We start from the raw sequence: 25400 nt of genomic DNA on the forward strand, positions 1-25400 counted from the left end.
AAACAGCAGGATTTTATTTTTCACTTTTATATTTCTATTTTCATTCAAACAATGTGAAAAAGCAGGATTTTATATATATTTGTTTCATTCAAAAATTGTGTAAAAAGAGTTAACTGCTGTGGTGGTATGTTTTAATAAGGTTACCAATAAGTAAAAGATATTTAATAGTTGTCTATTTTTTTCATTACTGTACCAAAAAAAAAACCGAACCGTGACTTGTGTACCGAGGTGCGTACCGAACCGAGATTTTTGTGTACCGTTACACCCCTATCAGAAACCAATGAAAAAAGGCATCCTTTAATGTTGGCATGATACACAGTCGCTGTTATAGTTTTTACGGGGCGTCAAGAGGAAAAGCGGCGGGGCAAGGGAAGAAGTTAAGGTGGTGAAAGTCCAACTGGGGTGGGCATAGGGGTGGTGGATGCATCCAGCAAACACTGACTTTTACCTGAGAGAGCGGTGTTCATGTCCCGTAATATTATAAAGCCAAACCCGGTTCTTTTTTCCTAAACCTAACCATGAACGTTTGTTGTTGAAGTTTATTGTAATTTTTGGCCAACAAATGGTCCATTCTTGAAAAATGAAGTCTAAAAATGTCAGAATGAGCCTTTAAGACCCAGATCCTCATAAATACTCTAAAGGACATAACCTTGATGTTCTCAATGGTAGACATCACAACCCTGTATTCAACCTCTGTGATGGCACTGAGGCAGACATGGGCAATTTTCTGATCAATATTACCATTCAATTGACCTGTAATGTATTCTGACCTCGCCAATTTAAGTAACCTTACACCAGTAATTCTTTGATCTGGAAAAATCGATGGAGGATTTTTCAAAGGGTCAAACCCCAACCGCTCCATTAGCAGACGACGCCTGAGGGGCTTCAGGGGTCTACTGATATCACAGAGGTCACACACTCTTAGTCTGCAGGGGAGAGGTGATCGGTAATATTGACATGAGCCTGGAGAAGGTAGATATACACAGCGAAAGCTAACAAAGATGGACCAATCACATGCAGTTGCCAAGGCTGAAGAGAAGAGGCTCTTTAATGTGTGACTGCAGAGCCTCTTCTGTTATTAGGCCGAGTCACTGACACGCTCACACTATATTTATTCCCTCTGACTGTCTTTTCTCTTTTAGCCTCTCCTTCTGTCATGTGGATATAGCGAGAGGGGAAAGTGGGAGAGACGAGAGCAGATGATGAGAGGTAATTTGAGGTCAGGGGAATCAGAATATGGACAGAGAGTGAAAAGGGATACCGGGGCGATGAAAGGGATATTTAGGCAAGTCGATGTAGATTAAACAAGAGCAGAGAGACTGATGAAAGCATTTTCAGTCCCTTCCCTCTCCATCATTAAAACTATGTGCTAGCTTGAGCACAGACAGTGACTGGACTGTTGGTTCCCTCGCTGGGTTTCATGCTCCAGTGAGCCGACCAGCTTCCAGCCTCCCCTCCAGTAGGAAACAGAGAAAAGGCTTTTTGTCTCTGGTGTCCTGAATGAGAGAGGTCGTTGTTAATGTCCCCAATCACCACTTAGCCCTTATTGTTGCACCGGTTTCTTTGCAAAATATGCCCTTTTGTCACAGCTGTTGTCATTGTTCTGTGGTCCCTCTTATGTTTAAAGAGGTCAGGGCGTTCTCAAGATTTTCTTGGAAGTTTATACAAATTTAGTATCCTTAAAAGAGGATGATTCAACAAAACAAAAAAAGAAAAGAAATCCGATTGGATTAGTGAAATAATCTCAGATCTACTGGGAGATGTTTTGCTTTTTATGACTTGTTGCTAAAATAGCTTAGGGTGGAACAGTTTACATGCATACACAAATATTTAAATTACAAGGAATTAAACTATAATTTCACTTCAAGAATCAGACGTTTCTAAGTTTGTTCGGCCATGCCCAGTGATCTGTCAATCTCAGATATAGCTGATCCTGTGCAGATCAAATTTACATCCATGAGTCCAATGATGGCTCATGTCACAAACAGCAGCACAGACAGTAACTACTGTCAGAGACACTGCAACCCAGTGCAGCACTATGGTGCAGCAGTTAGCATTGTCGCCTCAAAGCAAGAGGGTTCCTGGTTCAAACCTGGGGCGGGGGGGGGGCCCTTCTGTGCGGAGTTTGCATGTTCTTCCTGTGGGTTTTCTCCAGGAACTCCGTCTTCCTCCCACAACCAAAAGAGTTAATTGGGCAGGTTAATTTGCTGTACTTCAAAAGTTGGGTTGACGTTCACAACTAATGCCTCGATAACTGTCCGTAGGTGTGAATGTGAGCGTGAATGGTTGTCTGTCTCTGTGAGTCAGCCCTGCGATAATCTGGCAGCCTGTCCACGGTGAACACTTCAGCACCCCTGGGACCCCTAACAAGATAAGCTGTTACGGAAAATGAATGAATGAATGAAATTGCAACTCATTCTCAAATGTTGCATTACACTTCCATGCTTTCTGCAAATGGCTGCAAAGCCAATGTGTTAAGCTTACTAGCAGACTGGCGTATACTACCCAAATTTATTTTAATCACAGAGTTGATAAGTAGCTCAAAAGTGTAGCTTAGCAAATATAACCCTTTTCATGTAAGCGGATGGAAGATGCTAAAACATATAGCTTCTCAGTCTGGGAGGTATCTTAATAAAAACACAAATATAGGGGGTCCAATGTGGTCTGCTAGTTAGGCAGTAAGTGAAGGAAATTAACAAACTCCCGTGGTAGTTGATAGTAAGATCAAAAGTTTAACAGAGAAAAGCTAATGCTATTTTTTTTCATGTAGAGTGAATGGAAAATGCCAAAAAGATTAGTGCCACATTCTGAGAGGTACAGCTACGTAAAAACACAGAGTTGGGTAACCTACCATAATTTGCTAGCTAGTTAGTCTAGTCAGCTTTTTTTTTCTTTTTTCTTTTATCAAGTAGGGTCTATTTGATAGATTTGGTAGTTTGGTCCATGGCAGCAAAACGTTTCAACGCTAGTGACGTAAATGAATGAAGTGATAACATTACTTCAGCCAAAAGGGAGCAGTTAGTCAAGCCTGATCTAATTACGCTTCCACAATCCTCTCACCCACATTTTTCGATGCTTAATACAACAATTCAATGTTAATATCGTATACACATTTTTACTTTTTCAGTGGCTGTAAAGAAAAGTTCCAAATATTTTTATGCCTTCCTGCCAGCGATATCCGTGGCCGGAGGCATTATATCTTTGGGCTGTCCGTCTATCTGTTCGTCCAACCCATTCTCATGAACGTGATATCTCACCAACACCTTGAAGGAATATCTTCAAATTTGGCACAAACACACACTTCGACTTAACCTTATTAGAATTTGGTGGTCAAACTTTAAAGGTCACTATGATCTCACAAAACACGTTGGCCATAACTTAAGAATTCATTCACTAAGTACGACAAAATTTCACACAAATGTCTTACAGGATAAGATGATGGCGTGATGATATTTTATGTCCAAAAGGTCAAAGGTCAGTTTCACTGTGACATAATGTTCTACAAAAACCATTGTCTGACCATTACTTAAAGTCATATCTCAGGAACAGAAGGGAGGACATTTGGTCAATTACTGAATTGGTGACAATTGAATTGGTGATTGATGATTGTATAGACCTTCTGTGCTGCTGGGAGGAAGGTATGTGTGAAGCATCCATGTTTTCACAGACATGGATGTAAACTGCAACTGCAACTTGACTGGTGCGCGGAGGCATACAACCGCATGGTGGTATTTCCAGTAGTGTATGCTGTCAATTGTAGTTCTTAGAAAGAAAATCGGAATCACCAAAAATCAGAATCCGCAGGTCAGACTTAAAGAAGCAAACGGAAAGTAGACAAGAACACTGCAGTTGGTGCATCTCTAATTTTAATTCTTGTAGTAAAGTGACAGCCGGCTGCAGAGGAGATGGCTGTGTGAAAGCACAGCTCCGTTATCCATATGTGTGGCGGCTAATCCGTTAATCAAGCCCGTTCAGAGTGGGCTAACGGGACTGTTAACAGGATTAGTGCATTGATCGGCACACACAGACGCACACATAAGACACAAACATAGCAGCCCAGTCAGACACTGGAGGCAAACAGCTCCCCAGATCACTTCATACCACAATAATAACATCAAGAGCAGAGGCTAAGTAACCCTCATGGAGCCACTCAGTGACGCCACTGTTGTAATGTAAAGAGAGAGAAACATGAGATCATGTCAACTGTAGGAGCTCTCTGAGTTGATCTGAATAGAGCTTAAATGAATGAGTGGTTATAGCAATGGATGGAGGGAGAGGACAGGGGTGCAGAGAGGTGTCTGCTGTGGTAGCTTAACACTTCTCCTGTCAGTATATGCAGCTGCTATGAATATAATTTAAATGCAAATGGGGCGATACTGCAGTCAAGCATCACAGAGAGAGTGAGAGCGCGAGTCTGTGTTTTAACAATAATGGCCGGGTTGCATTCAAATTTTCATCCATTCAGGGATAACAATATAATCTTCTTCCCCGGGCTCTGAAACAGCTGTTGGAGCTGTTTGTGTGTGTGTGTGTGTGTGTGTGAGAGAGAGTACACATCCACGTGCATGTGAAGATATATTTTCTTCTGTTGGATGAGTGTGTGTGGGTGACTGCTGCTGCTGCGGCTCTGTGTTGCCATGGTGACAGTTGAACTCCAGGCTGAGGTTGAGGCTTCTACTGTAGTTGAAGTAGATGCTGTTGCATAAGACAAAGTGTAACACACACACACACACACACACACACACACACACACACACACACACAGATGCATACCATTCGAGGCAGTTACTGTCCTCTCTTTGGAGTTCATGTGTGTATTTATACGTATGTGATGAAACAGCAGCGTGAGGACTGGTGTCACGCTATAGCCCCTCAGGAGACAGACGGGGAGAGACACAGGAGCAAGATTATGAATATTTCATAACCTTTACTACATCAGGCAAAAAATCCATTACCCAGGTCATTTTATACTTCACAGTTTAATCAAAAGTAGGGCTGGGTAATAAATCGATATTAAAATGATATCGTGATATGAGACTAGATATCGCCTTAGATTTTGGATATTGTAGGCGTTGTTTTTTCCTAGTTTTAAAGGCTGTGTTACAGTAAAGTTATGTAACTCTCTGAACTTAGCAGACTGTTCTAGCTGTTCTATCATTTACCTTTACCCATTTTGACAGCTGCAACTTATCGTCATTATTGATTCATCCGCAGATTATTTTCTCAGCAAATGTATTCGTCTTTTGTCTTTGCCCAAGGCAATGTTATGAAATATCTTGTCAGACCTACAGTCAAAAACCAAAAGATAGTCAGTTAAAAAAAGCAGTATTTTTTCTTAAATATTGCTTAAACCCGGCCTAGTCAAATGGAAGCCAATACTGGCCCCCCAATCAGTTCTGTTCACAAATAAATTTAAAACCAAACGAAAAACAAAAAAGTTGGCAAATAACAGACATTTTGTCACAATAAATCTTTCAAACCAGTAAAGCACTCCTGTGTACTTTGCTTAATCACTTAAATAAATCCTTTTTATGTTAGGTTTTGTTGATGATTAGGCTACTTCTGTAATGCCGCAAAATAAAGTTGTGATGAAAATGTTGTGGCAGTTTGTGTCAAGTGTACATTCATAATGACAGTAAAAGCACATGAAAACGTCCTGCCCCGTGGCCCTTAACTTTATGAAAATGTGTCCCTCTGAACATGAGTAGGCAATAGGAAAATAATTTCCTAGCAACTAATCGATTGTTTCAATTGTAAATTTCATTTTATATTGACACCTGTGGCTTTACAAACTCTTCAAACAAATAATACTGCCATTATTTTTAACAAGTGGAGCAGTATCATCATATATTTATTACTGCTGCAACTTAATTTCATTACGGATCCATCTGTAGATTATTTTCTCAGCAAATCCATTTATCATGTGGTTTATGAAGTGTAAGAAAATAGTCACAACTTCATAAAGCCCAAGGTAATGTCATCAAATATCTTATTTTGACCCATAGTAAAAAAAACAAAAAAAAAAAAGTTTACTGTCATAAAAGACACAGAAAAGCAGGAAATAATCATAGTTGAGAAGCTGAAACTGCAAAAAAATTGGCATTTTGAAATAAAATTAATAGATTATATATCAAAAAGCAGATACATTTTCTGTCTATTGACTAATTTATTGACTGACTTATTATTTCAGCTCTTAATATCATGCCATGTTTTTGATATTTGTGGCTAAAACAGCGATTAAATCAATAAAACTGTGCTGGAAAAAAAGCGGTTTAAATGCTAAAAGCCTGAGAATGAGGCACATGTGCAGTAACACCACCTGTTTGCATTCTAGTGTCATTATTTTCAATAATGCTCTCATATCAAGTGCAATTTTCTTTCTACTGTTGGACCAATACAACATGTTCTCATGTTCACAATAATGACCCTAGTGAGCATCATCTGATCCTAATGCGCCAAATTCAGCGAGTCGGTATCATCTTCAGTACAAAGAGACAGAGACGCTGTAGTCTGACTGACATTGTGTGTCTGTAAAGGACGGCGTGTGAGAGAGATAGCGAGCTGTGAAACCCAGAGAGGAGAGGGAGGATAGGAGGGGAAATATGAGTGAATAAAAATTGGTGGAGGGAGCACGGGGCGGCCATAATATGCCAATTAGTTCCACTACCCGCTAGTCCCAGCTCTGCTTTCTGTTTCCCTTTGATCCGTCTAATTTTAACAATTAAAATACATTGTTTCCATGCAGGAAAGAACAGCGTAGGATGTAGTTTAACCCCTTGGCTGCTGCTGTGTTTTTTTAACATCCCACGACTCAAACTGTCCTATTTCCTCATTTACTGTATGACATAAAGTGAAATTTACTAAACCTACTAAGCAAAGAAACCAGCAAGAAGACCTGTTTAGCACTTTTGGGCTTGCTTGATACATTATATATCAGTTGTTTGCATGCAGTTTGCATATTTGCTTATTCATTATGGTTGGATTGGTTTATTTATGATGTGTTTGTGTGTTTAGGGTCGATGCACACAAGCAGGCAAGAGGCAAAGTGAATCCTACACCGATGTTCTCGTTGTTATTTTTATGTTTCTCCGGCAGATGTAGAGCAGTAATTGGTGCAGGAGATGATGAAGTATGAGTGTATCCATGTGTGTGTGAGATGCGCTGACTCAAAGCAAGACTGTTGGGAGAATCATTAGACCCGCAGCAAGACCTCACATTGAGGCTAATTACCACCTTTTGCCCTGAAGACGCACACACACTCTCGAACGCACACATTCTCTAACACTCGCACATACCTCCATTGGAAGGCCTCCAGAGGCAGCCCCATAAAACCAGGCAGCAGTTTGTTGTACACTGAAGTATGTACGGGTGCCAGAAGGTGTAAACAGTGCAAACAACATCTCTGCAGAAAGCAGCCATGTTCCAGCTCGTCTCTTTAGAAAACCCAGTAACTGGCACAGTCAGTGGACGCCTGGTGACCAGAGAAAGAATGAAGGCTTTCACTGGAGTCCAAGTGTGTGTGTATGTGTGTTTTGTCTCAGTTTGTGTCTGTGTAATGAGCGCCTGGGGAAAATCAATAGACTATTACAAATTTGCCACAATCTGATAATGTGGAATTTACATTTCATGGCTGTCAGTGCAAAAACTCAGTTATCAGTAACAATGTTTTATCAGATGGTGCCCTCACAAAGAACCTGAAAATCTGATTTGGTCTGTGTGGGGATTTGGGGGTCTTTTATTTGTAGTGCATTAATCCCAGAGCTCTTTTAAAGTAATAGTTTGAGATTTTGACAGAGACACTTGTTAGCATTTTTGACGAGATTCAGATGAGCAGATGAATATCACTGTCATGCCTGTGTGAAATTAAGAGTGGTGGCAGTGGGACACAGCTAGCCCGACGCTCCCTGAAGTTCAACTTGTGTTTCTTACAAGTATGTTTGCGTACAGATACCAAAAAAAAAAAAAAAAAAAAGGAGATACAACATGTTAATAGTTAGGGTTTTAAAGGTGGTGTGTAGTGTATTTTCAAACTTTTGGAACGTGTTCATGCTAAGCTACGCTAAGGTAAGCCTGGCGTCAGAGTGGTATCAATCCCATATCTAACATTAGGCAAGAAGCAAATAAGCAAAATGCCAAACTTCTGCCAGAACTTTACTTTGGGCAAGTCCAAGTCGAGTCTGACTTTCTGGTTCAACGCTGCTATGCGAGTCATAACCACGAGAGCAAATAGGCGCAACTGAGTCCCTAAGTCCAGCAATCTGACAATTTTTGTGATATTACAAGACAGCACACCTACAAGCCTGTTCATAATCTGAATGAAAGCAGTTATGGCCATAAGCTAAGACAATAAATAAATGTGCTTACTGGTGCATTAAAAACAACTTGAATGGAACACAGCAAATCTTCAGGAGAACGTTTAAACAACAGCCATGCTTGTGAGTCACTTTTACCACAGTCTACACTGAGCATGATTGTCCGGAAAGAGATCACGTGAGATGTGTAAACACAGACGTACAGTAGGAGCTGTATTTTGCTGTTCTGATTATGTTGGGATATTGATTAAGATGAGAAAGTGCACACTAAAACAGACTAAAAGTTGTGTCACCACACTGTTCTGGTGTGCCCAGGCCATAAATCCATTCAGGTTTATATTCTTATAATTAAAAGAACGACATTTTGTTTTTGAAATTATGTTAAAAGGTTTTTTTTTAAGACAGCTGAGACCAAGTCCTCTTAATCCTTAAGCCTAATAATTAAATACTAAAGTGGTTTGACTGGCGCTGTCTTAGTCATTTTAAATGTTACAGGATTTTACCAGGTCAAAAACTTCAGTACTGCTTTTTGTTTTTGCTTTGAAGTCTCAAGTAATGACAGGCATCAAGTCCTTATTTTTCTAACTAACTCCAAGTCCCAAATCTACATTTCAAATTGATCCTGATACTTTCCTGCTTTAGATGTTATTTCTAAGTAATTTCACTGAAAGAAAAGAAAACTGCAGTGAATTAAACTACTGGAGAACCAATTAATTTAAACAGTCTTTCCATTTTTCTCTGTGTATGAGTCTCATAAAGGACAATGACAGACACTAATATTTAGGGCACTGGTCACAGAGGCCACCAAGCACCAAAATCTGTTGGTGAAGCAACAACAACATCATTTGGTGGCCCATATCTAACCTTATGTAAAAACCTTACAGGAAAAAAAGCCTTTCTTAACTATGACACCTCAAAAAAAAAAAAAAAAAGAAAAGACATTAACAGAATTCCCTCCCAGAATTTTCCCATGAATTGTGATGTAGTTTTCCCAGAGGCATCATTTCCAATGGAAAAACAGGCTTGCAAGTTAATGAAACTGGCACCACATACATTACATCCTTAGATGTGTCATATTCTGTCTGCTTAAAGTCCTACTTTCATTCACTCCTAAATGTTGGCTGCTGTTTCTTTTTTCATAGTCCTCCTCTTTGTGTTTCTGGTTCTTTTGTAAGGATGGTTTAAGCAGTTTGAGTAGGCTTAGTAAACCCATACTTCAGTAGCCCCAGCGGTGTAGTGGAGGATATACGCACCTCTTTTTGTGGTCATTTACAGTATACCCACCTATCAGTCAGCCATTAAAATATACAGAGAGCATACCCACTTCCTTCTATCGTCTACCCATCTACCTGGCAACAAGTGCTGTCTGCTGTTTAGGTAGAATGTTGAACCACAAGATGCGGCATGCAAGCAGTCTTATTCCAAACTTAGAGAGACCTGATAAAACTTAGTGGCCCCAGGTAGCCACCTAAAGGCGATAGCAGAGTAACTCTTTGTGGTTACAAGCTGCAGTTCATGTCAAACCCTGCAGGATACTTCATACTTGTTGTTAGTTAGTAGGCATGGTATACACTGTATGATCTTGTTCATGTAACAGCACAACCAACAGCTTGAACACAGCCGTCCGAGCCATTTTGGTTATGTAATAATAATAATGACATGATGTATGCTCATGCTCAGGGGCATTTTGTGTCATTATGCACTCATTAGCACTTCCCTGAGTGCTGGTGTTTCTTTCTGTGAAACTGTTCTCTGAATAGCAGTATTATCCTCCATTTGAGGCTCATGATGATGATAATCTGTTACCTCTTATGCAGGTTTTTTTTTTTTTTTTTTACCACAGATGCTGATATAATCTTGTTATTATCCAGTCTGAACGCCTTTGAACTCTCACTCCCTTTAAAAGCTGTTTTAAATTATGCAAATATCAGAGAGAGTCATTATTTTTTTGCCAGCGCAGTGACTTTTGACCCAGCATTGCTCGTGTGTTTGCAAAGAACACAAAATCTAGAAACCTTAACTCCGTCTGTGCCGAAGTGTAGAGCCACAACTGAGGATTTGATTTATCAATAATCAGTGTCTAAAAACGTTAGAAGAAGTGAGATGTCCATTACAGTTTCACAATTTGCCAAAACTGTTTCTGAAATTGAAACAAGCATGTCTGCATGTTCATGTGATAAATGATTAATTTAATGTGGGCCGTCATATAACCTTATGTCAAAATATCTGTGTGTTCATTCAGGTATTGAAGATCAGTCTTATCGGACACAGAAAACGGATCCTCGCCTCACTGGGGGACCGGCTACACGAAGACACCCCACAGAAACCTCCGCGGGCCATCTCCCTAAGGGTGAGTGAGTCTCAGCGAGCACACAGTACGCTATATGAAGCATAAAAACCTTCAGCAGTATCCAAACCTATGTGGACTCAGATTATTATGAATTCACTAGACTTCAGAGAAGAGAAAGCACTAGTCCCTTCCCAGATGGCATTGTGTTTCTCAGAGGAAGCTACAGCCTCCCCACTGCGGCTGTTACCACCCAACTGATTACCCAAATCTCTCAGGCAGGCACAAAATGGCCGACCCGCTGCAGTTTCCTCCCTGCCGGCTTGTCCTGGATACTAATCACAAGGAACTGGCTTCTCCTCTCCCATCGGGGCTACGCTCTAATGTCTTTATAATAGTCTCTTGCTCTTTGTGCTGTTGAGCCAAGGGAGGCCCTTTGAGAGGAGGCTGAATGTGTCGGCCTGGTTGATTCAGCTCCTCTCTGTACCTTTACACAGCCCAAACTGTCCACTGTGTCTCAGCGTGTCCATCTGAGGACTGCAGTTATTTACGGAGCCTCAGAAAAATGTGAAAACAAAAAGTCAGTGGGGTAAAAAAAATGAAAGCAGTCAATAAAATGTCAGAAAATACTACAAGAAAAAGACCGAAGACAAAAGCCACATTTGAGAAGCAAGAAAAAGCTAAAGTTTGGCATCTCTGATTTATTCTAAATTCTCTCGAGCGATTAATTGACAAGTGGTTTCAGCCCCGATTTACCTCTATTCAAGAAAAGATGTGCTACTGGCTTGTAATTGAAAAAAAAAAAAAAAAAAATCAAGATTACACTATTTATGGCTCAATACAGGGTAAAATGTTCCAGTGTGTGAGCAGAGAGCTGTGTTTACTCAGTAACACAGTACAAACACTGGCTGTCAGCTGGCTGCATTAGGACAAATGGGGTGAATGAACAAAACACGGCTCAGGATGAAAACTCAGAGGCAAAGTTATCACCCTTCAGCTTCCACAGCTTGGAAAAAAAGCATTAGTATAATCACCAGAAAAAGACCTCGTCCATTGAGGCTCTTCTCATATGTAATCAACTGAGAGTGAATAACCTCTCAGGAGAAATGGCTGACCTTCTACTGTGTAACACCATTACACCGTAAAGTGTAGAAAAGTTTAGAATTCTTTTGGGAATTTTAGTTTCTGCTCGGTGCTGAAAGCCTCAAACATGAACATCATTTTCCACTTTTAATCGAGCCACTTAAAGAGACAGTGACCAGGCAGGGCTTCAGTGCTTAAAGGGACAGTTGTAGAGATGTCTGCCTTCTCTCCAGTATAATGGAACTAGATTTCACTCCACTTGAAGTAATCAAAATGCTAAAATATACATTTAAAAAACTCAACAGCAATGTCTCTTTCCAGATATCATGACCTGGTTACTCAAGATAATCCAAAGACCTTGTTGTGAGTAGTTTCATGTAGGAGCTATTTTCTTTCTACTGAGCTAAACCAGACAACAGTATCACCTTGCAGAAGGAAGCTACTCCTGGATGTCCTCCTGACGTAAACATTAATGGCGTCCTCCTTGGCTGAGCTGTAAGGTTAGCTAGATGCACTTCTGCACGGTGACTCAGTTGGCAGGTGTAGTGTGGTGAAAAAAAATAGTCCCTACATGAAACTGTTCACAACAAGGTCTGTGGATTATCTTGAGCAACCGGGTCGTGATTTCTCGTAAGACACATTGCTGTTTAGTTTTTCAAACGCATGTTTTTGGCGCTCTGACCGTGAATGTCAAGGCAGACATCTCTATGGCTGATATCTCCAACACTCAGCAACTCACACCAAAACAATCTAGATAAATATACAGCACTACAGGTAAAAGGAAAAATATGTTTTTGATTTTGAGCTGAACTGTCCCTTTAAGGCCACTCCGATAGTCCAGCTGAGACCTTCCAGTGGCAGGAGAGTGTCTCCGTCCCTGATTTTACAAAGGGCTTTTAGATACTCCCACTCAGCAGCATGGCAACACTGTAACTGAAAAATAAAATGTGACAGCGCACAGTGAATGCAATTGCCCTACTTATTGTACTTGCAGCAGTGACACAGCACATTATGAAATGATGAATGAACCTTCTCTTGCTTCTCTCCGCTCTTCCAATTCCACCACCACCACCCATTCTGTCCCAGGAGCCCGGCGGGAACCACACTCCTCCCCAGCTCAGCCCGTCAGTCGGCCAGGCAGCGTACACGGCGGGGGTCCCGGGCGGATCTCTGGACGTGCAGCACCTCATCATGCAGGCGGACGCCCGGCGCAGGCAGCGCAGCAATGACAACTACTTCGACGACGTGCCGCGATCCAAGCTGGAGCGACAGATGGCCCAAGTCAGCATGGTGAGGAAGGGAGGACAGGATGGAGGGATGAATGGAGGCAGGGAGGGGGAGAGAGGGAGGAGAGTATTATGAATGGTCATAGCCAGAGACAATGTTGGCCGCCTAAATGCTTAAAGAATGGGTTTGGTGATGTTCTATATTTTTCTTATTGACCACATCAAAAAGACCCTCATCTATTAGCTACACTGTTGCACTGGAGCACCAAATGTGTATCACTCCGCAGCTGAAAATAGTCCCCAAGGAACTGCACTGTTTCCACCAATTTAGAATTATTTGCTTAAAACTACAGTGACCATCTCTTTTAGGAAATTACTGAGCACTTGTGAGGCATTTTAAAGATTTAGAGAGTCATTTAATACTGTTCTTGTGAGTCTCCTTCTAGCTGTGAACAAATAATAACAAATATGTACATTAAAATCTGATGTCAGTGATATTTTAAAGTTCTATCTTGTAATTTCACAAATTCAAAGCAATAATAAGCTAATAGCTTTCAGGCAGCATCACATTTCTAATCAGGATGGCTGTATGTACCTTAATCAGAAGTGAAGTATCTCAGTAATTAAACGCTGGTCCCTAATAGCAACAAGATGCGAGCCGAAAGTGTTTTATCTGCCTGTTTGTTTGTTGAGAAGACACCATTAATAATGTGCAGCAGGCAGACCATCTGACACCAGCTGCCGTCTCTGCAGTTTAGAGCTCATATAAATTGTACAATTAAGGAAACATGAAATTTATGCCTGAAACTTTGTACTGTAAAATGATAAAATATGCAAACCACAAACCAGTGGGCGGGGTGCAACAATTATTTTGGCATGCTTACAAATGCAATCAGGCGTAATCTACCGCTTTACGAAATCAGTGTTTATCTCAAAAAAGATGTAATAGTCCTGTATAAACAAAATACATTTTTTTTTTTTTAGAAGAAACACGCCAACTTTTATTCTCATCCAAATGCAAAATTACAACTGTATGACTTCCAATCAGCAGCAGCACAGTGACACACACACACGTGTGCACACACCAGAGGCAGCAGCTGTGTTTTGATTCAGTGTGATTAGGGTCTTTTTGTGTCTCCGTGTGAATCACAGAGCATATCAATGCAGACACACAGTTATGGTTACCCTGCTGAAGCTCTCAAGTGTGTGTGTATCACAGTGTTTCCCCCTTTCCAGAAACAACCCTCTGAGGTGGCACCGATGAGTCAGCGTTGTCAGATAGAAGGATAACTATTAGAGAAGAGGAAATGTCTTCATAGAGAGGCGACTTCCCTCCCTTTCCAGTGCCCCCGTGGGACTTTGAGGAAGTCAACATCCAGAAATCAATATCAAAAAAATCAATCAATCAAAAATCAATCAATTTTTTTCCATTATCTCGTTTGAATTGTGCCATGACTTAACTAAAAATGTTCCCATATTTTTTCCCCTTCCCAATAATGATTCCAATACTTAATAATTTTAATAATTTAATAATAATAATAAGTTCTAATAAGGAGATACCGAGTACAGATAAGATACCATTACGTAAGACATAAGTAAATAAATAGCTGTATGCTACTAGCCCTGCATGGTGCCAAATGATGACTATCGTTGTATGGCCTGGCTCATGATTTAAAGCCTAAAGTGGTAATGACATTTTGCTAATGGCTGAAGTAACTATTTAGCAAAAAACTAATCTGTCTTTTAGAGCAGCAAAGAAGAATAGACTTCAGAAAAACTGCAGTTTTATCTGGGTGTGAAACCACTTTAAAGGTTATTAAGGTTGGTACATAGACTTGCATACCTGCCAATACCAGATCCAGCGTCTGGTGCAGTATCGGAGGCACCTCCAATACTAATACTGGCATTGAAACAACTCTATGATTAACATGTTTATTAATTTAAAGCATCATTTTGAAGTCAGTAAAGTCACAATTTATTGTAGGTTTGTTGTAGTACCTCTCAGTTTTGTGTGAAACCACTCAGTGAACTCACACAATATATGTCACCAAGACAAGCTAGCTATGTTTCATGCACTAATGCAACTTAACCTTAACTGATGTGTTTTATCGAGTGACTTCTGGTCTTTTTATCAGCTGGCAAGCAAAAGAACAAGTAAGTGAGTAAGAGGTGTAGAGCTGCAACTAACAATTATTTTCATTATCCATTAATCTGCCTATTATTTTCATGATTGATCTATTAATCCTTTAGTCTCTAAAATGTCCAAAAATAGTTAAAAATGCTCATAACAATTTACCAAAGTCAAAAGTGACATCTTCACACCAACAGTCCAAAACCCAAAGACTTCTCATTTTCTATCAAAAATAAATGACAAAAAAAGTCACATTTTAAAAGCCTGGGTGAGCAAATGTTTGTTATTTTTGCTTGAAAATGACAAATAATCGATTATCAAAAGAATTCAATTTCCACTGTCATGAATGGAATTTCACAATCATGTTTTCCAGGCCTGGAAAAGTCATGGAACTTGTAAAAATTATTTAAAGTTGTGGAAAAATCATGGACGTATGTTGTGTGTATGAAATTGTTGTAGTAATCTTCAATGGATAACCTTCCACCGAATGTAACATCTTTATATTTAATTTCTGTAGCCGTTAACATATAATGTAATGAGCATCTATGTTTTGTTTACCATCTCATACCTTTCTTTATTTTCTCCTCATGTCTCTCTCTTCATGTATGCCAGCTGAAGTTGGGTTTGAATCTGAGATGTTAGAAAAATGCATGGAAAAAAAGGTCCTTGTAAAGTCATGGAAATTTTTTGTAATTTTGTCCACATAATTGTGTGGGAACCCTGACAGTTAGTGATTAATTTTCTTTCGAACTATTCATTGACTAATCGTTGATCCTGGTACAAAATACACAGGTATCATAGCTTCAACAATTAATTAAGGTATTTATGCAACTTAATTGCACTTTCTAATTATGTCATTTCACAATTATACTTAAATAGTTTAAATACAAACTGCAACATTCTTGACGTGCAAAATAATGTTTTAAATTGACATCATTTGTAATTTAAAAAACTATTTTGCACGTCAAGAAAAATATTTTATTTTAAATTGACATCATTTGTAATTTGTGGCACAATACAAACAGGATGAAAAAAGTATTCTCTTGCTGTTGACTACCGTACTTTTTTATTCTCTTCAGATATAAGGTCCTATCTTGGTCCACTGGAAGGAAAAGGACCTCACCTCTCTACTCTCTGTCATATTATTTTTCTCTAACAGACTCCACATTTCTATGATTGGTTACCTCACAGATGTTTCTGGCTCTTCTCTCACCTTGTGTTCAAAAAGCAAAACCTAAGGAAGTGCAACACATTTTGTGGTCCTCACGGTCGCACATTAGAAACTTTTACTGACTAAATGTTCCCAGCTGAGTCTGTTAGCTGGGTCAAAGTGTGTGGGGAAAAAACCATGTAATATAGTTAAGCTGGTGGAGTTTATCGTAGATTTGGCAAATTCCTGTTTCTAAAGGCTTATCCCCAGGCTGTTTATCCAATATCTTTGCATCTGATTACAAGATCTCACCTCCACACGGCCTCACCACCATTCTGACGGGGATTACACACACAAGCAATCAGACATGGATAGACACATAAACATACAGTCTTTGGCGCAGGATGTGTACATATGTCCTCACACAAGAAAACCATCTGGTTTCATTTACCAAAGAATGAAAGTCCATAAACTTAATTGTTATCCGCAGACATTTGAGAAGTATGCAGATAGGATTTAGGTATTTCCTTTGTTTAAAGGTGAAAGTTCACTGGGTGAAAAAGTGGCGAGCAGCAGCAGAGAGTCTTAAACTGAGCTAAAGAACATTTAGACGCAGAGCATAATTCATCCAAGTTTAATTTCCTCTTGGATGTTCCTCTCTGAAGCGTGTCCCTTTGAAGGCATGTTCATGTTCAGTCAGGAAAGATGTTCCATTATGAACTTACACGCATTTATCAGGCCAGAGAGTTATGTCAACATGGAACACACTGCACAAGCCTCCATTTCTTGCCCCATCTTGTAATCTTGTGTGATCCAGTTTGTGTCCTAACATGTTATTGGTTGTTGTTTCAGGCAGGCGAGTGGTGCGAGCCGATCACGTTGCGTCCGCCCAACGAGGCCACCTCGTCCACTCCAGTGCAGTACTGGCAGCATCACCCCGAGAAACTCATCTTTCAGTCCTGTGACTACGAAGCCTACGTGAGTCCTGCCCCTTCATTCCATTCCTGTGTGTGTTTGTATTCACAGTTAGCAGATAATTATTTTCATTCCTGATTAATCTGCTGAAGTTTTTCTGGATTATTTGGTTAACTATAATAATAACAATAATTTTATGAAAGACAAATAGGTAGGGTAAGGTAAAATAATAAAATAAAAACAGACTAAAGGCTATGTACAAAAATACAATAAATATAGTAAATAACAGGAAATACAGAACAATACACAATGCAACTTCATATAAAAAAGACAGAAATTAAGAATCTGCACCCACAAAAAACCGAAGTACCAGTGGCTCCAAAGTCTTAATGAAAACCTGACAGAGCTCAGCTCAGGGTCGGCGAAAGCCTGAATAATATAATTTACAGAAAGAGAAAGCCCACACATATGTTGGTGCCTAAGATGTCACTGACATTTACAAACATTTGGCCAGCTCTACACTATCATATAAGTTGAAGAACCAGTCTCATGCCATCATAATTTGCCTCATTAAGTCTCTACAAGTTATATTCCCTTTTGGAAAGCCACAAGTGGGCAGTATATATATAGAGAGAGCTCCAAAATGATGTAAGCTAAATCTTCACAGTAACTGAGTATGTGCTGAATTCAAAAGCAACCACATTTGTTTGTGCATGCAACACTTTATTTGGATATTGTTAGCATCAGATAAATCATTGACAATATGATATTTAATTTCATTACACACTGTTACAGCAGTACAAGATAAAAAGAATTTAGGAAATTTTGAATTTACTAGTTTTCTGTCGTCTTTACTGACAAAATGTTTAGTATATAGAATATCAGAAAATAGTCAATGGAAAAAAGTCCAAAGTAGGGATGTTAGTTTCAGTTCTGGCAACAATACAATCGTAGGCATCGGCTTCATCAGTTCTCGCGTTGAGAACTGATGAAGCCGCTTGGATAAGAGGCGAAACGTCTTCTAGACAAAATCAAAGTCCAGTTGCCTACGCTTGTATTGTTGCCAGAATGGAATTGACCTGGATAAATGAGAATATTCACAGACTTAGTTTCAGTTGAATTTGCTGTCGATAGCCTGACACTCATTAACGGGTAACTAAGCAGTTCATTTTTTAAGACAAAACAAAAAACGCAAAATTATGTCAACTATGACGACTCAGTGAGCTTGTGTATGACATTTTAAGGCACCAGCCATTTTGAGAAAGTGAAAATTTAATTCCTTGTGTTGTAAACGTCTCGCCTTTTATTTTCTGTTTGCTTTGCTGACAGACAGCTGGCCAACTGCATTAACATGTGAAAACACAGCGCTCAGGACTCCACTGGTTAGCTAAAATGGGCCTTGTCCGGTCTGCACTGTGCACAACTTGGTCAGGTGGGAGTTAGATAGTGGTGTCTCTCATTCGGCAGGGCATCGCTGCAGTACATGGTGGCAGCCCTCCAGTCTTTTCCTAGGTAGCCACGGTGAATGAGCAGCTTTATTTTGAGCTGCAAAACCGCTTTAACACCATTAACTATGTTAGCACCACCAGCCGCGTTGACACTGCCAACAGCACTAACAGAGCTAACAGTAGTCAATGCTAAAGGGGGTTAGTGGTCTAAGATTAAGTCGCTTACTCACTTAAGCAACCTGGGGTAAACCAGGAGAGTGGGCACAGTGTTTCCACAGCAACACTGTTGGTGGGTCGGGATGGTGCTAGAAGCAATAATCACTGAATGAGCGGTGCTGCTAGCTAACGCGGCAGTGCAAAAAACTGAAGAAAACTGACATGCAGAACCAGTCAAATATTCTCTGTGGTTAACCAATTAATGGTGACATCCCAAATCCAAAGCCCAAGTTAACGTGTTCGGATTACATGTTCTGTTTAGTTAACAGTCAAAAAGAGATTAAATTTACCTTGATAGTGGAGTTAGAAAACTAGCAAACGTTCACATTTGAAAAGCAGGAATCAGTGAATTTTTGGCATCTATGGTTGAAAAAAATAATTAATTGATTATTAAAATGGTTGCCATGATTTTCTGTTTATTGACATGTCGATTAAGTGACTCTTGTTTCAGCTCAACTTGCACGCTATCAATACACACCTACAGTAAAGTAATAATATTAAAGATCAATGACCCTTGCTTCACCTTTCAGTCAATACTGCACTCAGTTATTCTCAGTACTTTGGTAAATTTAGACCTTTGCCAGTTACATAAAGGTTGTTATATATCCAGGTTACCACGGATACAGCCTTGCACCTCTGATTGGTTATATGCTCGGCACCCAGACTGGAATGATTACTTACTTGGAGCAGTGCAAAAATGCAATTTGAGTTGTCATTGGCTCTCTGGGACATTGAGAAGGAATGTAATTGGTTATCTCGGAAATACAGGTTGTGATAGGTTCAGAGGCTCTGTGCTGAAGACATGGAGGAGATTTGAGCCGGATGACTGGATGGGAGAAGGAGAGGAAAAAGATAGTTGGAGAGAGATCGAAAATTCAAGTTTGAACAAATAGGACGGGGAGATGAGAAATCAAATAAGATGCTGAAATCAAATATGAATGAAAGCAAGAGAAGATGAGATAGAGGCAGTGAATAAGAGATAAGTATCCCAAGAGTGCGTCTTCCCTCAGTCAGAAATCAACCCCTTTTTCGTTTTCTCACCTCAGAAGATTGATAGAAACAGCGTGGACCATTAGGCTTCTGACAAGACATACAGCGACACAGGCAATGTGTTTTGGGCGGATGATGGGGAACGCTCAACGGGCGGGCTGCCGAGGGAAAATATGGAGGTGCTTTCATGGAGCCGTTTATGACAACATCTCTAGCGCTCGTTGTCCCAGGACAACGGGCTCCAGAAAGCTCAGAAAGTGAGATAAATGAGCGGGAGCCACAACAGAGGGGGAGGCAGAGCGCTCAGTGTGAATATTGGCAAGCTGGAGGGAGACGGAGAATGAATAAGAATAAATTAGATGGAGAAGACAGTAATGAGAGGGAGAGAGGAAATAGACGAGTGTATTGTGTTTGTGTTAATAGAGAAAGAACGGTAGTAAAAAGCCAAAAGAACGGAATAAAGGATGCATCAGCACAGTTCACATTTTCATCTCGGGCTCTAAATAAACACTTTCAGCACCATCTCAGACGGCACCCAAACTTTATTATGTCAGCTTTACAACCAGAGCTTGAGAATATTATCTGAAGTTATTACAGATCCATTTCCAGTGAAACCCTGCAGACATCTAACATCATTACCTCACTCTACATCATTAACAGTTGTCTCAGCATTGACTCAGTGTGCCCCTTTATATTCATCTGAAAGCCTCTGTACATGCATCAAATATACAAAATATCAGGGAGGGTTTCATGGTTTTGAATTGCAGCTTCGTTTATTAGGGTTCAACGCTAACTCTTAGAAGTGCTGCCAAAACTGGAAATATGTTCGCCGTTTTAGTCACCTCACAGTTTGGGTAATTAAGACACTGTTAAGTTAAACCTCAGTTTAATTATGAAAATGTGACATAAAAGAGTGTTTCAAAGCTTTATTAGAGTAACCGAACAAAATTCTTTGTAGTCATTATTATATATCTTACTTATCTATATCAAGTTCATCTGTTTTTGTTTAACAGTTAAATCAATGTACACATTTGTTTGTGCTGTTTGCTGCTCCTGTTTTTTTATATGTTAAAAAATGGTTGCAACTATGGCAATCAAGTGGTAGTAAGCATATTATCAGCATGCTAACATGCTAAACTAAGATGATGAAAACAGTTCGAAAGTAACAGTAACTAGCGCTAAATGCGGGTAGATTTTCCATTATCCGGGAAGTAAATCTAGGAAGGCTATCCACCACACTTGCAGATAAATGTTTGTACCAAAAAACTGCCAAGTTTCTATGGCATTTTGTTGTCATTTACAGGCTCTGCCGCTCCATTGCTGTAAAGAGCCTCACATGCATACAAGCTACAGATGTGTTTTTACTTGTGCCGTGCCACAAAACTGAGCGTTTTGATTACTCCTAGTTTTGCAGCACTGTTTACCATACGGGTCATCAGCTGTAATATATAGCCGAGGGTTATGAGTTACACCCATAATTATGCAGGTAATAAAATAATACCACAGGATCAGTGTGAACAAAGACGGCAAACTCTTAAAAGCCTCCCACACCGTCAACAGCAGCACATTAAAGCCTCAGTTCTGTTCTCACTTTTCACAATAAAAGCCAGACACACACACACACACACACACACACACACACACACAGCATCGCTGTGCTGGAACGTGACACAAAAAAAGCAATTTATTATTTTGTCTTTGGAAAAAAAATATGCTTGGGTGCAGATTTATTCATCATCTCCCTTGGCCGGTGAGTCAAAAACTTAATTTCAGACATTGGATGAACGCGATCAACATTACACTACGAGCATAATAGCATTGTCACTGTTCATACTTTAGTGTGCTGATGTCAGCATGGTGTACACCCTCACAGAGCTGCTTGCATTGCTGCAGACTTTTAGTCTTGTTGTTACAGACATCTTTGATTTTAATTTGTAACTAATGAATCTTGCATGTTTGTGTACACCAACGATTACTGCCACAGAGACATGGTAGACAGGACAGCAGCTGGTCCCGTGTGCAGCCGTAATACAATTTCTAGGATAACTGCCAGCGACCCTGCCATAACAGCGATTTAAGATTGTTAGCTTGAGTCGAGACAAATTACAAACATGCCCAGATGACCTCCTTCTGATCCGCCAAGGACCAGACTGACTCCCCAACTGAAAATATGACTGAGTCACAGTCTGTGCGACAATAAAAGTAACTCATCACACAAAGCAATTTGTCCAAAAGGTTGTTTTGCCTCCATAATGAAATTTATCACTGAGAAAAACCTTGTGAGGTGGATATTCAATACGCTGCTCCTTGATTTTGGAGTCATTAAGTGCAGAGTTAAACAGGTGAGGCTGTAAATATTTCTCCTCTAATCCACTAAAAGCCTTGTTCGGGTCCCACTTTAAGAAATAAGGCTTCTTCCAGAAGCAGGAAGGGCACCGCGAGGTGGTGGATGTCACACCCATTAAGTGCTCTAATGTCGACATAAACATTGTCCCTGTAAAACACTGTCACCATTAGTAGCTTCTTTATTAAATCAGATGCTACGTGTGCAGAATGTCTGACCACAGAGTCGCGTCCAGACAGGAGGATCAGCCAGACTCTGGTGTTAATGTCCCTCTGGGAGCCTCTCAAGGTGGATGTAGTCACTACTGTGTCTCTCTGTGCATTTAATCCAACTCTGTTTTAGTACAACTCCATAGCGTCTTTAAACTAATCAAATTATAAGAAATATGAAGTTAATTTGTCAGAGAGAAGTACTATGAATTAAATAAACACACACCTTAGTACAGTTGAATGTAAACATGGCCTAAATAAATTAATCAAAATATAATGGTTGCGTTTATTTGTCACAGAAGTATTGTAAATTAAAACAAGTAAAACAAAATGACATAAAAAATGTAGACAGCCTTAAAATATAGGACACAAGCACTACACACAATATATTAAAAACTCATAATTACATAATATAATAATAAATATAGTTAATTTGTGTCAATGTATTTAATTAAGACAATAAGAACAATTTAGCTTTGTCAAAAAAACTGTTTCAAAATCAGTTACCTTCTAGTTTTCTATTTGACAGAAGTAACTTTGCTGTGAGCCATGTTGGTTGAGGCAATAACGTCCTCCTTAGCAACAATATTAATATTGTTTTTACTATTTTAAACTGCACTATTTTAACCTGCGCTCATACATCCCAGGTATGCAGGCTCAGGGACGGTGTCGTGCTGCATAAATGTTTATGTTCTTGTCTACAGTGTTAATGATGTTGCATTTTAATCTCTGCCTTGCACACGTATGATAAAAATGACTGATTGACTGAATTAATTAAGCATTCAGCTGCAGCTTTGTTTGCTGATCATTTGCCAGCATGACTCTGACCATTTCACCATAATCGAGGAATGAAGCAGGGGCTAAATGTAGATGGGCTATATCTTGATCTGTGAGGGGAGCGTAAGCCCGGCTTCAGTTTGATCTCAGCCCACTAACAAACAAATCACAGCTGAATCAGTAAACTGCAGCAAACAAAAACACCCAAACAATGTCCTGTTCAAGCTTCTGAAATGCAACTTTGCTGCTGTTACCAAACTTTGGGATGTGCACTAGAATTAGACAAACTACAAAATAAAGTTCAAGCTGCACGTGAGCATGAGTTCATACAGACAGACGCAGCGGAGAGTCTTAATGAGGAGGTTAATATGGTTATAGAGTTTTCTATGTAGCTGTAACCAGACCCTGACATACTTCTGTCCTCCCTGTGTGTATTAACTAAGCATATGTCTGTATCTTTTCCACAGTACCTGGGCTCCATGCTGGTGAAGGAGCTCAGAGGGACGGAGTCCACACAAGACGCTTGTGCCAAAATGAGGGTAAAGCACAGCCTAACACACTTAACTTCAGTATAAGAACAGTGGTCTAAAAGCAAATATTTATCCATACTGTCTTGTCTTTGTTCGTCTTTATTCCATACTTTTCCATACTGTGTTAAAACTGTGAACATTATCAACACATGTTGCTGTTGATGGAGGAACATAGCTTCACTGCTAGTCAGAAAGAAGCTTGAAAAATAAGACCCAAGTTACATAAACTTAAGCATGAATGCACGTAGCTTTATTATGTAAATGTTTTCTCAAAAAAAAAAAAAACCTTCCTGGACCTTTAAATCTGGAACAGTCTCATCGTCTGAGTGCCCTCGCACTCACTCTAGAACTTAAACTTAAAATATCATGACGGTGGATTAAGTGTATTGAGGGATTTATTTTTAATATCCTCGCCTGGGTGGCTTGATCACCCGTGACCCTCCTTTCACCTCCAATCACCATATCTCTTCCTCTCCTGTATCTCTCCCTCCTGTTACCCATGTCTTTTCTCCCTGCTCCCTCACTGTCTGTATTTCACTGTAACACTGACTCCCTCTCTCCTCCGGCCTTCAGTTCATATCTCCATCTCATCCCGAGCTGCTGCAGTGTGAAGATAAATTTTAATATTCATGAGCAAAGGTTTCTGTTCCTCTCCTCCCTCTTTCCCTCTGTCTCTATATTTGTGTTGCCACATCACAGGCCATCTTTCCTCCTACTTCCTCAGTGTGACACACCTGCGCTGCAAACCAAGGTTGTAATCAAGTGTAATGAGTCGCGCATCATATCGTTCTGGCTTTTATTACCGTACCTTCCTTCTTTACCCACTCGCCCGTGTTCCCATCATCCCCCCCTTTCATCTGTCCCTCCATCTTTCCGCTGCGGAGGTAGATGTGGATGTTGAAATACCAACTTCACAGCCTCTAGCTGGGTATCTGCCAGCGATCTGCCAGGCAGCGCTGCCTTTGTCAGCTTTTCAGCACTACCTGATCCTGACAAGGCTGAACCGCAGCAGCAACACGCTGCGAGCAGGGAGGAAAGGAACGGAACAAAGAAAAGGCGCAGATACGGAAAGGATAGCAGCACAGAGATGCGGCGAGGGGGAGAAATGAAGGACGTAGTGTGATAGAAATATGGATACTGAGAGGAGAAGATGACAAGCGATTAAAGACGAGCAGTGATACTGAGAAAGCAGCAAAGGGACACGTCTCACGTCAATTTCTTTGAATTTATAAAATGTTTTGGCAGGTAGAATGACAGCTTGGAGGGTGATGCCAACACCGCTGTAAATCACACGATGCTCCACACACCTCACTGCATAATGAGTTTAAATATAGGTAATTGAGACATCTGAAAGGGCCGATATGTAATTAAAAAGAATGAGGAGAGACGTACAGCAGGAGCACGATATGGCGTCAAAGCTATTAGACTTATTGGATTTGCAGCGTTATCGTCAATTGGGTTTAGAAATGTAATTCAGAAGCAGTTGTGTTTTTATGAGGCGTCTGACAACCTTTGACCTTTGGAGAGGATGTGAATTAACCTTGGTAATAAAGGACGAAGTCATCATAGATTGATTGGCTCATCTACCTCATGCTTTCTTAATTTATTCAAGTTCTGTTTAAATTTTCATTGTTTTTCTCCCATGCTTGTAGGCCTGAGGACAGGGATTAAGTCTTGCATAAAACTAAAAGGTTATTAGATTCAGTGGAGATCTCTGCCAACCAAAATTCATTAATCTGGAACTAATTATAATTTTTGACTGTGTGTGGAGTGTTAAAAGTT

The 25400-nt window shown here is 40.0% G+C and overlaps 1 protein-coding gene across 4 annotated transcripts in view; it reads left to right on the top strand.

The window, feature by feature from the left end:
* anks1b (ankyrin repeat and sterile alpha motif domain containing 1B) overlaps positions 1 to 25400 on the top strand; it is a 346827-nt gene that overhangs the window by 307649 nt on the left and 13778 nt on the right. For all 4 annotated transcript variants that reach the window (XM_049566517.1, XM_049566518.1, XM_049566520.1 and 1 more), the window contains 4 exons: positions 10555 to 10662; positions 12769 to 12972; positions 17042 to 17167; positions 23556 to 23627. In XM_049566517.1, the coding sequence (XP_049422474.1) occupies positions 10555 to 10662; positions 12769 to 12972; positions 17042 to 17167; positions 23556 to 23627 (510 nt within the window). The remainder of the gene's footprint in view (positions 1 to 10554; positions 10663 to 12768; positions 12973 to 17041; positions 17168 to 23555; positions 23628 to 25400) is intronic.

The sequence above is a fragment of the Epinephelus fuscoguttatus genome, linkage group LG22 (assembly GCF_011397635.1).
Source record: "Epinephelus fuscoguttatus linkage group LG22, E.fuscoguttatus.final_Chr_v1".
NCBI classification, from domain to species: Eukaryota; Metazoa; Chordata; class Actinopteri; order Perciformes; family Serranidae; genus Epinephelus; species Epinephelus fuscoguttatus.